General features: G+C 38.4%; 1 protein-coding gene across 1 annotated transcript in view; it reads right to left on the bottom strand.

Annotated features, from left to right (window-relative positions):
* The window catches only part of LOC127648959 (zinc finger protein 271-like), a 49,882-nt gene extending 38,601 nt beyond the window's left edge, over positions 1-11,281 (bottom strand). The window contains exons 1-3 of the mRNA XM_052133820.1: positions 11,215-11,281; positions 10,387-10,547; positions 9,597-10,196 (exon numbers count right to left, since the gene is read on the bottom strand). Of these exons, the coding sequence (XP_051989780.1) occupies positions 9,597-10,196; positions 10,387-10,471 (685 nt within the window). The 5' untranslated portion in view covers positions 10,472-10,547; positions 11,215-11,281. The remainder of the gene's footprint in view (positions 1-9,596; positions 10,197-10,386; positions 10,548-11,214) is intronic.
* Positions 11,282-11,955: the final 674 nt, after the last annotated feature.

Here is an 11,955-nt window from a genome sequence, read left to right on the forward strand (position 1 = left end):
GATATGGTGAAATTCCTAAGCGAGCTCTTCCCGAGTCTGCTCGACAAAACAGGCCATACGCTAGAAATCGAGAGAGCTCACAGAGTCCTGGCACAGAGGTCTGCTGAGGGGCCGAATTCTGATATCATCCAATAAAGATCTTGTGTTGAGCGACTCGAGGAGTAAAGGGAGGCTTTCTTGGAAGAACCACAACATTTTATTGTTCCCAGACTTTGCAAATTCATCAAGAGAGAAACGTGATCGATTCAAGGAATATAAGAAACTCTAACATCAACGGAAGATGCACTGATGTTTCCGGCCAAACTGAGAAAAAATACTAAGGATGGCTGTAAAGTATTTACATGCTCACAACAAGCATTGTTCTATATAAAGTAATTGGAATGAGTAGGTCATGGTGTGATTTTCACATTGCATCCAAGTGAACTTGACTCGCTGAACATTCACTTGATTGTCCAAGAAAGCTGGTCACCATATTTTGTTTATTTTTCTGAATGTTCCACCTAGCAGCCTGAGTTTTTTTGTGGAATAACAATCCTTCGGGACAGTTGTGGATTAGTCTGCTCATTCTTTGTGCTAATGCCTCCTATTGGATGGAGTTTGTTTTGTGGAATATTTAAAAAAAAAAATGCAGGACATTGGATTAGGTCATCTGCTGCAATTATGAAACAGCCGGCTCACTGAACATTCGTTTGACTGCCAGAGGAAGCTGAACGTTTTTATTTTTTATTTATATATATTTGTTATTATTTATTTTTTAGCGTGTGTGTGTGTGTTGGTTCCGCTAGAGGCTGGAGCTTGATTTGGGGAGGAACATACCTTCTGGACAGTATGTGTTCAGGACACGTTCTTCATGTTTATTCTGCCTATTGGCTGGAGTTTGTTTTATAGATTTTCTTCTGTAATTGTCTCACAAAATTTTTATTGAAGCACCAGACTTGAGCAATCCGATGGCAAAGTTGTCGCGGGGGCTCTCATAGGCATACATGACCTGTTTGAGTTTAGAGGGATGGACGCCGGTTGACGCTGTCATGTGTTAAGAATGCAGACGAGGGCAGACGAGGAGTGGGGATCTAACTGCGGGTTCTTTATTAATCAAAAGTGAAGGCAAACAAACAGGAACAAATGAAACATCCACGGGGGAAAACTATAACTAAAACATGAAAACATCGGAGGAACACGGACTGGAAAAACACGGCAGGATGAACACGGCTAGACAGGAAACAGAGTAAAATCAGGATTCAAAACATCTGAAACATTCAAAACAGTAGAAACATTCAACGATCGACAAAGGAATGGAGAAACAAACAGGGTTTAAATACACAGACACAGGATGATCACAAACGACGATCAGTTGCGAACAATGACAGAGTGATGAGGGCCAGGAATCATGGGAAATGCAGTGCAACACGGGGCAGACAACAAGGGATCGTGACATCATGTGCAGGGTTAATGTGCTCGTTTTTCTTTTTTCTGTTTGTTTGGTTTGATTGTTGCACTAATGTTGGAATGTGGTCTTTATAATCTTGTTTTTGACACAAAATCTATTTTTTGTAATATGTCAAATGTTAATATGAGTGGATTGTCTCTCTCCACAAGGAATGTGAATGGGTTGGGGCGACCCATAAAAAGAAGGAAGGTTATTACTTTTCTTAAACGTAAGAAATACGATATTGTGTTTCTTCAAGAAATGCATCTTTCCTCACAGGAAGCTGAACATTTTTAATTTCATTCAATTCAAATGTCTCAAACAGATTAAAGATTAATTAAGAAGAGTCATTTTTGTTTAAAAACATTCAGGGGCAAAGGTTGATTTTGGCTATTATTTATGCACCTAACGTTGATGATCATGGCTTTTTTATAGATCTTGAATGGATGTTGCAACCCACTGGCACCCCTCATGATATAATATTGTGAGGAGACTTTAATCTTTTGATGGACTCAGTCCTTGAACATAGTGACGCAAATGTGCCCAAGCCCCCTAGAGCAACACTGACGCTTCACAGAATGTGTAAAAATCAGGGATAACGAGACTTATCAACCCATCTGGTAGGAACTATACATTTTTTTCATTTTTTTTATATCGAAGTCCCTCATTTAATCTATTGTGGATTGCTCGATTGGAAACATCTTTGTCTCAGATCACGGTGTGGTGAGTTTAGAGGTGTTGCCACATATGGAGAAAAATAAATCATATAGTTGGTGCTTTAATGTATTCCTTCTGCAAAATCCTGAATTCTAACAAATGTTAAAGGCTGAAATCAATGTGTATATGGAGACCAACTGGTCCTCTGTGGCATGGCTTGGGATGCACTTAAGACAGTTCTTAGGGGTCGGATCATACACCATGCCTCATTTATCAAAAAGTCCAAAGCACAAGAACTCGTGGAGTTGGAAGGGAATATCAAAAGTGCAGAGGCAGAGCTGGAGTGCCAAATGTCGTCTGATGGACTCAGAGAATTTACCCGATTGAAATACAGATATAATACTATTTTGTCATGGAAGGTGGAGTGTTGGCTATTCAGGGCAAGACAGTCATACTTTGACTCAGGGGACAAAGCAGGGAAGCTTTTGGCTAGATATATAAAGCAGAGAGAGTCTTTTTCTACCATTCCATCAATGAAATCTGCTGGTGGTGAAATTTTTACCTTGGCCATTGATATTGATAATGCTTTTAAAGAATTATATCTTCCATGTCTTCATCTACTAATGAAGATATTAGAAACTGTGTGGAACCATTAGAAATCCCTAAACTGATGACTGAGTAAAAAACATTTCTTGATTCTGAGATAACCTTGGAGGAGTTTGGCGAGGTAATTAAGGCCTTGCCTAGAGGCAAGGCTCCGGGGCCAGATGGCTTTGACACTGAATTTTGTTTAGATCTTGTGCTACAGAATTGGCCCCACTTCTGCTAGAAGTTTATATGGAATCATTAAAGAATGGAAAGCTTCAGCCAACCATGACACAAGCTTGGATCAGTCTGATTCTTAAAAAGGACAAAGATCCAAGCGAGTGTAAGAGTTACCATCCAATTTCCCTGATTCAGGTAGATGTTAACATTTTGTCAAAAATTCTGGCTGACTGATTGAGGAAAGTTATATCTCATATACATATAGATCAGGTGGGGTTTATTCGGGGACGCAGCTCTTCTGATAACATTAGGCATTTCATCAATATCATGTGGCCAGTGGCGAATGATCAGACTCTGGTCACTGCCATATCACTTGACGCTGAAAAGGCATTTGATATGGTAGAATAGGATTATCTTTTTAAGATTTTGGAAATATACGGGTTCAGGTATACTTTAATTAGATAGATTAAGTTACTTTATAGACACCTGGTAGCAGCGGTACAAACAAATGGATTAATTTAAGATGATTTTACTCTGGATAGGTGCACCCGCAGAGTTGTCCTCTTTCCCCATTATTGTTCTGTCTTGCCTTGGAACCATTAGTAGCCGCGCGATAAGAAGGGATGATGATTTTCCAGGGGTGGTGGCAGGAGGTATGGTGCATAAGCTTTTGCTTACTTAGATGATATTTTATTATTCATTTCCGACCCTACTAGATCTATGTCTTGCCTCCACAGAATTATTCATTCCTTTTCTAAGTTCTCAGGATACAGAGTTCATTGGTCTAAATCTGAAGCTTTGGCTCTGACAGCATATTGCCCGGTAACGGCTTTTCAGCCAGGTGCCTTTCAGTGGCCCAAACAGGGCATTATGTATTTGGTTATTTTATTCCTAGCAAATTTATGTGATTTCGTCAGAGATAATTTTGACCCTTGAAATATTTTCGAATGATGTGGATAGGTGGGTTTCACTACTTTTATCCATGACTGGAAAGGTTAATGTTATAAAATGTATTGAATTCCAAAATTCAACTACTTAGTACAGTCTCTCCCCATTGAAGTTCCCCTCTTTTATTTTAAACAATTTGATAGTATTGCTCAATCTTTTATCTGGAATGGCAAATGTCCTTGGATGCATTTTAACAAGTTACACAGGCCAATTGATAAAGGTAGGTCAGGCCTCCCCGAGATTTTGTTTTAGAATTACGCTTTTGGTCTCAGACATTGGGCACATTGGTCGCTTTCGCCTCAGAGTACTCCCAGGCTCTTTATTGAACTGGAGGTCCTTGCCCCTATTTTGCCATTGCAAAGTCTTTCTACCAAGCTGCCCGGAGAAGTAAAGACACATCTTGTTATCTCGCACATTTAGTTTGTACATTTAGTGTGGACAAAGGTTCCCAAGTTTTCAATATGGACATTTACCTGAACGTTGCCTAAAGTATTTGGTTAAACCCTAAATTGTGCATTAACAAGTCCCCTTCTGCTGGACAGAATGGATTGAGATGGAGTTGCTATGCTGGGTGATCTGTACGAAAATGAAGTGTTGAGACCTTTAGTAAATATTATACAGCGAAATGGGATTCCCAGATCTCAATTCCTCAGGTAATTACAGCTGTGCCATCTACTTTGCACCATCTTTGGGTGTAGTAAAGCGGTAGACACTCTTGAGATGGTGCTTGCTGCTTTTGGAAAGGGTCACGAGGCTTCAGTGTACTATTCCTGGCTAATTCAGTTTAGGGGATGGGGTTTTAACATCTCTTAGAAGTTATGGACACTTGAATTTAGTACTGGAAGATGGTGAATGGGGTAACATTACGAAATCGTCCAGTCCGTATCTAGAGATGCAAGGGTTCATTCAATTTAAGATTCTGCATAGTTTTTATTGAACACCCTCCAGATTGTATAGGCTTGGCCTTAAAGACACACCCATTTGCTGGCAATGCAAGTTGGAGGATGGGGATATAGCCCGTGTTTTTTGGTCCTGTACAAAGATTCAAGAGTTTTGGTCAAAGTTTCAGAATTTTGTTTGTGAGGTCTTGGGCACTCTGATCTTATTTTGCCCCAGACTTATTTTGGGTGATGGGGCAGGTATTAATATAATGAATAAACATGTAAAGAGCTGGGTCCTTACAAGCGTGATGATCAGCAGGTAGGTAATGCTAAGGGGATGGAAGTCGGCTGATGCGCTCTCTTTTCATGAGCGGTGCACCGAGCTGGGCAGAGTGGCAGTGTTTGAATAGATGGCACATAGACAACTGGGCAGTTTGGGTGCATTTGGGAAGAAGTGGGGCAATTATCTGGCCTTCTTAGAAGGTTGCTAGTGAGGAGCAGTGGAGAGAGATGGGTTTTATTAAAAATTATATGTGGAACCCTTTTTCTTTTGTTGGTTAATTGTATGTTTTTCTTATGTCATCAAGTATTTTCTTTGGACTGTTTTTTTTTATATGTGTGTCTGTTGTTATTTAATGTTTGATTACTGGTGGGACACATAATTGATAAAAGTGTTCTTGGTAAAAATGGTAAAATGTATTCTTGTGTTGTTTGTTTAAATTTGTATTTGGAATCAATAATAAAAAAAAATAATCAACAACATTGTTCAACATTAAATAGTTTATTTAGACACATTTGTTAAACCAGTTGGGACAACATTTAGGGTGATATTGTTTTTCTAACATGTGTTTAGTTAATTTTAGTTGATTCAACGTACACTCACTGAACACTTTATTAAGTACACATTTACACCTACCCATTCATGCGATTATGAGATCAGCCAATCCTCTGGCAGCAGTGCAATGCATAAAATCATGCAGATATGGGTCAGAAACTTCATTTAATGTTCACATCAACCAGCAGAATGGTGAAAACTGTGATCTCAGTGATTTTGACCGTGGCATGATTGTTGGTGCCAGATGGGCTGATTTGATTATTTCTGTAACTGCTGATCTCCTGGGATTTACGCATAACGGTTTCTAGAGCAGGGGTCGCAACCTTTTTGACGTGGAGTGCCATTTTTTATTTTCCTGGTCAATAGCTGTGCCGACATGGGCGCAGAAGGGTAATCACTAGCATAAAAGCAACAGTGAGAGCAGGAGGCTATTTTATATTAAGTTTATTGCACCTGAATTCCAATCTACCTCTTGATGTAATCTTTCTGCATGATCACGCAGTGTGTTTTCATCAGCTGAATGGGAGCTTAAAACTTAAAGTGTGGAGACTCTGCGCATGCAAGCCTTTCATGCATCACAAGCCGTTCAACTATTCAGCCCTTTTCAGTGAATCGCACATACAAAATACTAAACTTTGTTTCCAGGTTCATTTTAAATCATTTATATTTTGCCATGTTTGTGTTTATTTAATCCCAAGATGTGGGTTTATGTTTTCTCTTTTAATCATCTAATGTAGTTTTGAGTGTGACCATGGTGAAAGGAGGGTGTACCTGTATGCTGGGTTGGAAATTTCAAGGATTAATAGTGGTGATTTCCTTATTACATGACATGTTGTTCTGAAAGCAAAAAGAAACAAATGAAACACGGAATGTAGGCTGTCATCTGCGCAGCCTGAGCGGAGCAATGTGGGTGCGTTTACTCGCGATTAACCGAAAGTGAAGCTTTGCCTTTTTTTAGCCTCCCATTCAGGTCATGATAACATGCTGCATGATCACGAGAAGGATTAAATCAAGATGTAATCTCAGCAAAAAAAGAAATGCCCCTTTTCAGGACGCTGTACTTTAAAGATTATTTTGTAAAAATCCAAATAACTTTACAGATCTTTATTGTAAAGGTTTTACAGCTTACAGATAGTAGGGAATTAAGGTCAGTTATAAAAACTTAAACACTAAAGAGACCTTTCTACTGACTCTGAAAAACACCAGAAGAAAGATGCCCAGGATCCCTGCTCATCTGCATGAACGTGCCTTATTCATGCTGCATGGAGGCATGAGGAATGCAGATGTGGCCAGGGCAATAAATTGCAGCGCTACAGGGAGAGACAGCGCTACAGGAAGACAGGAAGTACAGCTGATCGTCCTCGCAGTGGCAAATCATGTGTAACAACACCTGCACAGGATCGGTACATCCGAATATCACACCTGCGGGACAGGTACAGGATGGCCACAACTGCTCATGTTACACCAGGAACGCATAATCCCTCCGTAATTGGCTGAGAGAGGCTGGACTGAGGGCTTGTAGACCTGTTGTTAGGCATGTCCTTTCCAGACATCACCAGCAACAATATCGCCTATGGGTACAAACCAGCCTTCGCTGGACCAGACAGGACTGGCAAAAAGTGATCTTCACTGACGAGTCACGGTTTTGTCTCACCAGGGGTGATGTTCGGACTTGGACTCATTGTCGAAGGAATGATGGTTACATTGAGGCCTGTACTCTGGTCAGGATCGATTTGGAGGTGGAGGGTTCATCATGGTCTGAGGCGGTGTGTCACAGCATCATTTTACTGAGCTTGTTGTCATTGCAGGCAATCTCAATGCTGTGCATTACAGGGAAGACATCCTCCTCCCTAATCCTAACATGACCCTCCAGCATGACAATACCGCCAACCATACTGCTCATCGATTTCCTGCAAGACAGGAATGTCAGTGTTCTGCCATGGCCAGCAAAGCTGTCTGTGAAACTTGTTCAGTTTATGTCTTAGTTGTTGAATCTTTTTATGTTCATACAAATATTTACACATGTTAAGTTTGATGAAAATAAAAGCAGTTTCTTTTTAGCTGAGTTTAGATTGGAAAGCAGGTGTGGAATTTATATAAATAAAATAGTCTACTTCTCTCTCACCATTGCTGGTGTACCAGTGATCCAGATTACTCTGCATGCCAGTGCCGGCACGTGTGCACCCCTCCTCTAGAGTTTATTCAGAATGATGCCAAAAAAATCCAGTGAGCAGCAGTTCTGTGGACGGAAACACCTTGTTGATGAGAGAGGTCAACTTAGAATGGCCAGACTGTTTCAAGCTGACAGAAAGGCTACGGTAACTCAGAAAACCACTCTGTACAACTGTAGTGAGCAGAATAACATCTCAGAATGCACAATCCGTTGAACCTTGTGGCAGATGGGCTACAACAGCAGAAGACCACGTCGGGCACTTTAGTAAGATGATAGTGTTCCTAATACAGTGCTCAGTGAGTGTATGTTAATTTGGCAAATGCACTTGTTAATTCAATATATGTAATCAAACTGATTAAATGAAAATTAACTAAAAAAGTTCAGAATAATTGATTGAACTAAAATTTCCAGTTGAATTAAAGACATCATTAAAATCAACCACCAAACACAAAACACTAAGTAATTTTTTTTGCCATTTGGATTTAAATAAGCAGATACTTAAGAGCCTATGATTGGATCATTATTGCAGTGATTCATATGTTTCAGCTGGCAACAGTTATTTAAATCCTAACTTAAGATGTTACAGAGTTTCAGAAGCGGCAAATTATTGGCCTGCATCAAGCAAAGAAAACAATCACTGGAATTGGGTTAAGAACTGTCCAATGCATTATTAAAACCTGGAAGGATAGTGGTGAACCATCAGTTTACAGAAGAAATGTGGTCTTAAAAAAATCTTGAATGATCATGATCGGAGATCACTAAAATGCTTGGTGAAATGACATCGTAAAGAATCGACAGTAGAACTCAAGAACTCACATGATTAATAGTGAAAGTAAGATCCTTCCCACACGCACAATGCGACGAGAACTTACAGGATTGAGACTAAACAGCTGTGTGGCTGCAAGAAAGCCACTTGTTAGTGAGGCTAATCGAAAAAAAAAAAAAAAACTTGCTAGGGAGCATAAAGATTGGACTGTGGAGCAATGGAAAAAGGTAATGTGGTCTGAAGAGTCCAGATTTACCCTATTCCAGGGTAAGAAGGGAAGCGAATTAAGTGATGCAACCGTCATGCAAATTTCCCTTCTGTCGTGATCTGGGGTTGCTTCAATTGGTCAGGTCTAGGCTCAGCAGCAATAAAATTAAGTCAGTTGACTACCTGGAATGTTCTGAATGACTAGGTTATCACATCAATGGGATCTTCCCTGACAGCACAGGCATATTCCAGGACAACAATCCCAAGATTCATTGGGCTCAAATTGTGTACAAGACTGGTTTAGGGAGCATGAGGAATAATTTTCATACATGAATTGGTCACCACATAGTCCTGACCTTAACCCCATTGAAAGCATTTGGGATGTGCTGGAGAAGACTTTACGGAGTGGTTCAATTGTCCCGTCATCATTACAAGATCTCAGCCAGAAATTAATGCAACTCTGGATGGAAATAAATGTTGTGACATTGCATTAGGTTGTCGAAACGATGCCATGACAAATGCGTGCCATAATCAAAGCTAAAGGCGGTCCAATGAAATATTAGAGTATGCAACTTTTTTTGGCCAGGCAGTGTATGTTAGGATAGAAGTTTATTGTACCTAATTTATTTGGTTTAAAACAACAATTCAGGAATAAAAGTGTGTGCATTTTTGGCGCCTCAGTTGATCATCTATTTGTTTTAAACTCTTTCCACACTAAGTGCATGGGAAAGGCATCTCTTCAGTGTGAATTCTCTGATGCCTCACAAGATTTCGTTTTTGTGCAAAACTCTTTCCACACTGAGGGCATTTAAAAGGCTTCTTTCTGGAGTGAATTGATATGTGTCTATTTAGGTGTCCTTTATGTAAAAATCTCATTCCACATTGAGTGCAACTGAAAGGCTTCTCTCCGGTGTGAATTCTCTCGTGCCTCACAAGACCTCGTTTTTGTGCAAAACTCTTTCCACACTGAGGGCATGTAAATGGCTTCTCTCCAGTGTGAAGTAACATGTGACTCTTAAGGTTTCCTTTATGTAAAAAACTCTTTCCACACTGAGGGCATGTGAAAGGCTTCTCTCCAGTGTGAATTAACATGTGACTCTTAAGGTTTCCTTTATGTAAGAAACTCTTTCCACACTGAAGACATGTGAAAGACTTCTCTCCAGTGTGAATTAACATGTGACTTTTAAGGTTTCCTTTATGTAAAAAACCCTTTCCACACTGATGACATGTGAAAGGTTTTTCTCCGAAGTGAAATCGTAGGTGCCTCGTCAGGTTTTCTTCTTGGGAGAAACTCTTTCCACACTGAGTGCAACTGAAAGGCTTCTCTCCGGTGTGAATTCTCAGGTGCCTCACAAGACCTTGTTTTTGTGCAAAATTCTTTCCACATTGAGGGCATGTGAAAAAAAATCTGTCTTTTGTTCTTCGAGTTTTATTCTGTGTGAAATGTTTTTCAGTTATTAAATGATCAGATTTATTACACTGATGTTTCTCCTCCACGTCATTCAGTTCTTGACTTTCCTCTTTCACTTCCAACATATCTAAAATGAACAAAGGAAATTGTGACTAACAATTTAGTTTAGTTTTTAGTTAAGTAACTGTACTTTTTATTTTACTGCAATGATTTTCTAACTACAGTTGTCAGATCTAATGAACTGTTTGAATTTTTTTTATTTTAATATTCCTCAACAGTCATTATGAAGAATCAAGAATGGAAGAATGTGCACCAACCTCTTTGTTCCTCTGTATCTTCACGTTTTATTATCCATGTCTCTGGATAACTCAAGTCTTCTTTCTCCTCTTTAATTGACATCATTTTTGTAATAGTTAGTCAATGGACTTCAGCTGTTACACTTGACTCTTTATATTCCACCTTATTCCTCTTTCTTTACCTGTAGGATGATGGAAATATTTAATAAGTGAATTGCAGTGGGAGGGGCTTCACTGCAGGTGTTAATTGTGATTGCTGTGTGGATGTGAACTGGTTATGCTGTTGGCTTATTTCCAAAAAGTTTTACTTATTTGCTTTTTTGTCATTTATTTGATTAAAACACCTTTTTTCCAATAGCAGTTTTTACATTTACACAGTTTTACATTTTACATTACACTTATTTCAATTGTTTAAATTTTGGATTTTAAATTTGCATACAATTTTTAATATACAGTAGCATATATATATATATATATATATATATATATATATATATATATATATATACAGTAGCATATATATCTACAGAGGCTATTCTTCCATTAATATTACTCGATTTTAAATTATATTAAAAGTTACTTTTCTTTCCTCACAATTTGTTTCTTTACAAAGCTAGACAACAAGCTAATATTTTGAATGGGATTTGTCTTAACTTGCAAATACAAAACCAAGCAAAATACATTAATAAATCTACATGCATTAGGAACATGCAGCACCTAAAGACGACATCATATGCAGAGTACTCTGGCATTTTTGTTCTTAAAATAATACTTTTAAAAAACAAATTTTTGTACTCAATTGAATAAAATTGTGCTTTATGTCAAAATGATCGATTTTGTATTACTTACAGACTAATAATATTTCAGGAAAGGCGTAAAAGACCATATTTTAAACACACAGAGACGTCGATTCTGCTGGAATTAAACAAAATGAAAGAACCACTAGAAGGCAGCACAAATGGTCATGAAAATTATTTCAAAATAAGAGTCCTCAACAGAGAGAGCAGTACAGATCGACACTGAGCCTCTTAGAGGACATGGCGGGGTTGTTTTCTTCTGAATTATAGCTCTAAATAGCTATTTTGACATTTCTCTTAAATTATGTATGTTGTTTTGGGTTTTTGTGCCCTATTTTCTTAGTATGCATCTAAGGCTGCATTGCTTTGGTAATACATATGTAGCCTACAATTACCTTATTTGTCTTGCCAATAAAGCACATTATTATAACTGAAAATGAGAGAGCTCATGGCCATGTGAAGTGACTGTGACAAAAAAACATAAACAAATTGTAATTAAAAATTATGCCAAAATGCACTACTTTCCATACAAAGGAATGATAGCCTAACAATTTTTTCGTTATAAACAAAATAATTAAACATTCATTTTAAGCAACATTCCCCCAAAATTATTAAAAGAAAATTTTTCACCAGACTTGCGCTTGTATGAATTATCAATTCTCCTTGTATATGCTTCCCCTGGGAGATATTATCAGGAATCGTGGAATAAGTTTCCACTGCTATGCCGACGATATACAACTTTATATTCCAAACCTGATGAGATTACACAATTCTCCAAATTCAATGAAATAAA

Source organism: Xyrauchen texanus, chromosome 9 (genome assembly GCF_025860055.1).
Source record: "Xyrauchen texanus isolate HMW12.3.18 chromosome 9, RBS_HiC_50CHRs, whole genome shotgun sequence".
In the NCBI taxonomy this organism is placed as follows: domain Eukaryota; kingdom Metazoa; phylum Chordata; class Actinopteri; order Cypriniformes; family Catostomidae; genus Xyrauchen; species Xyrauchen texanus.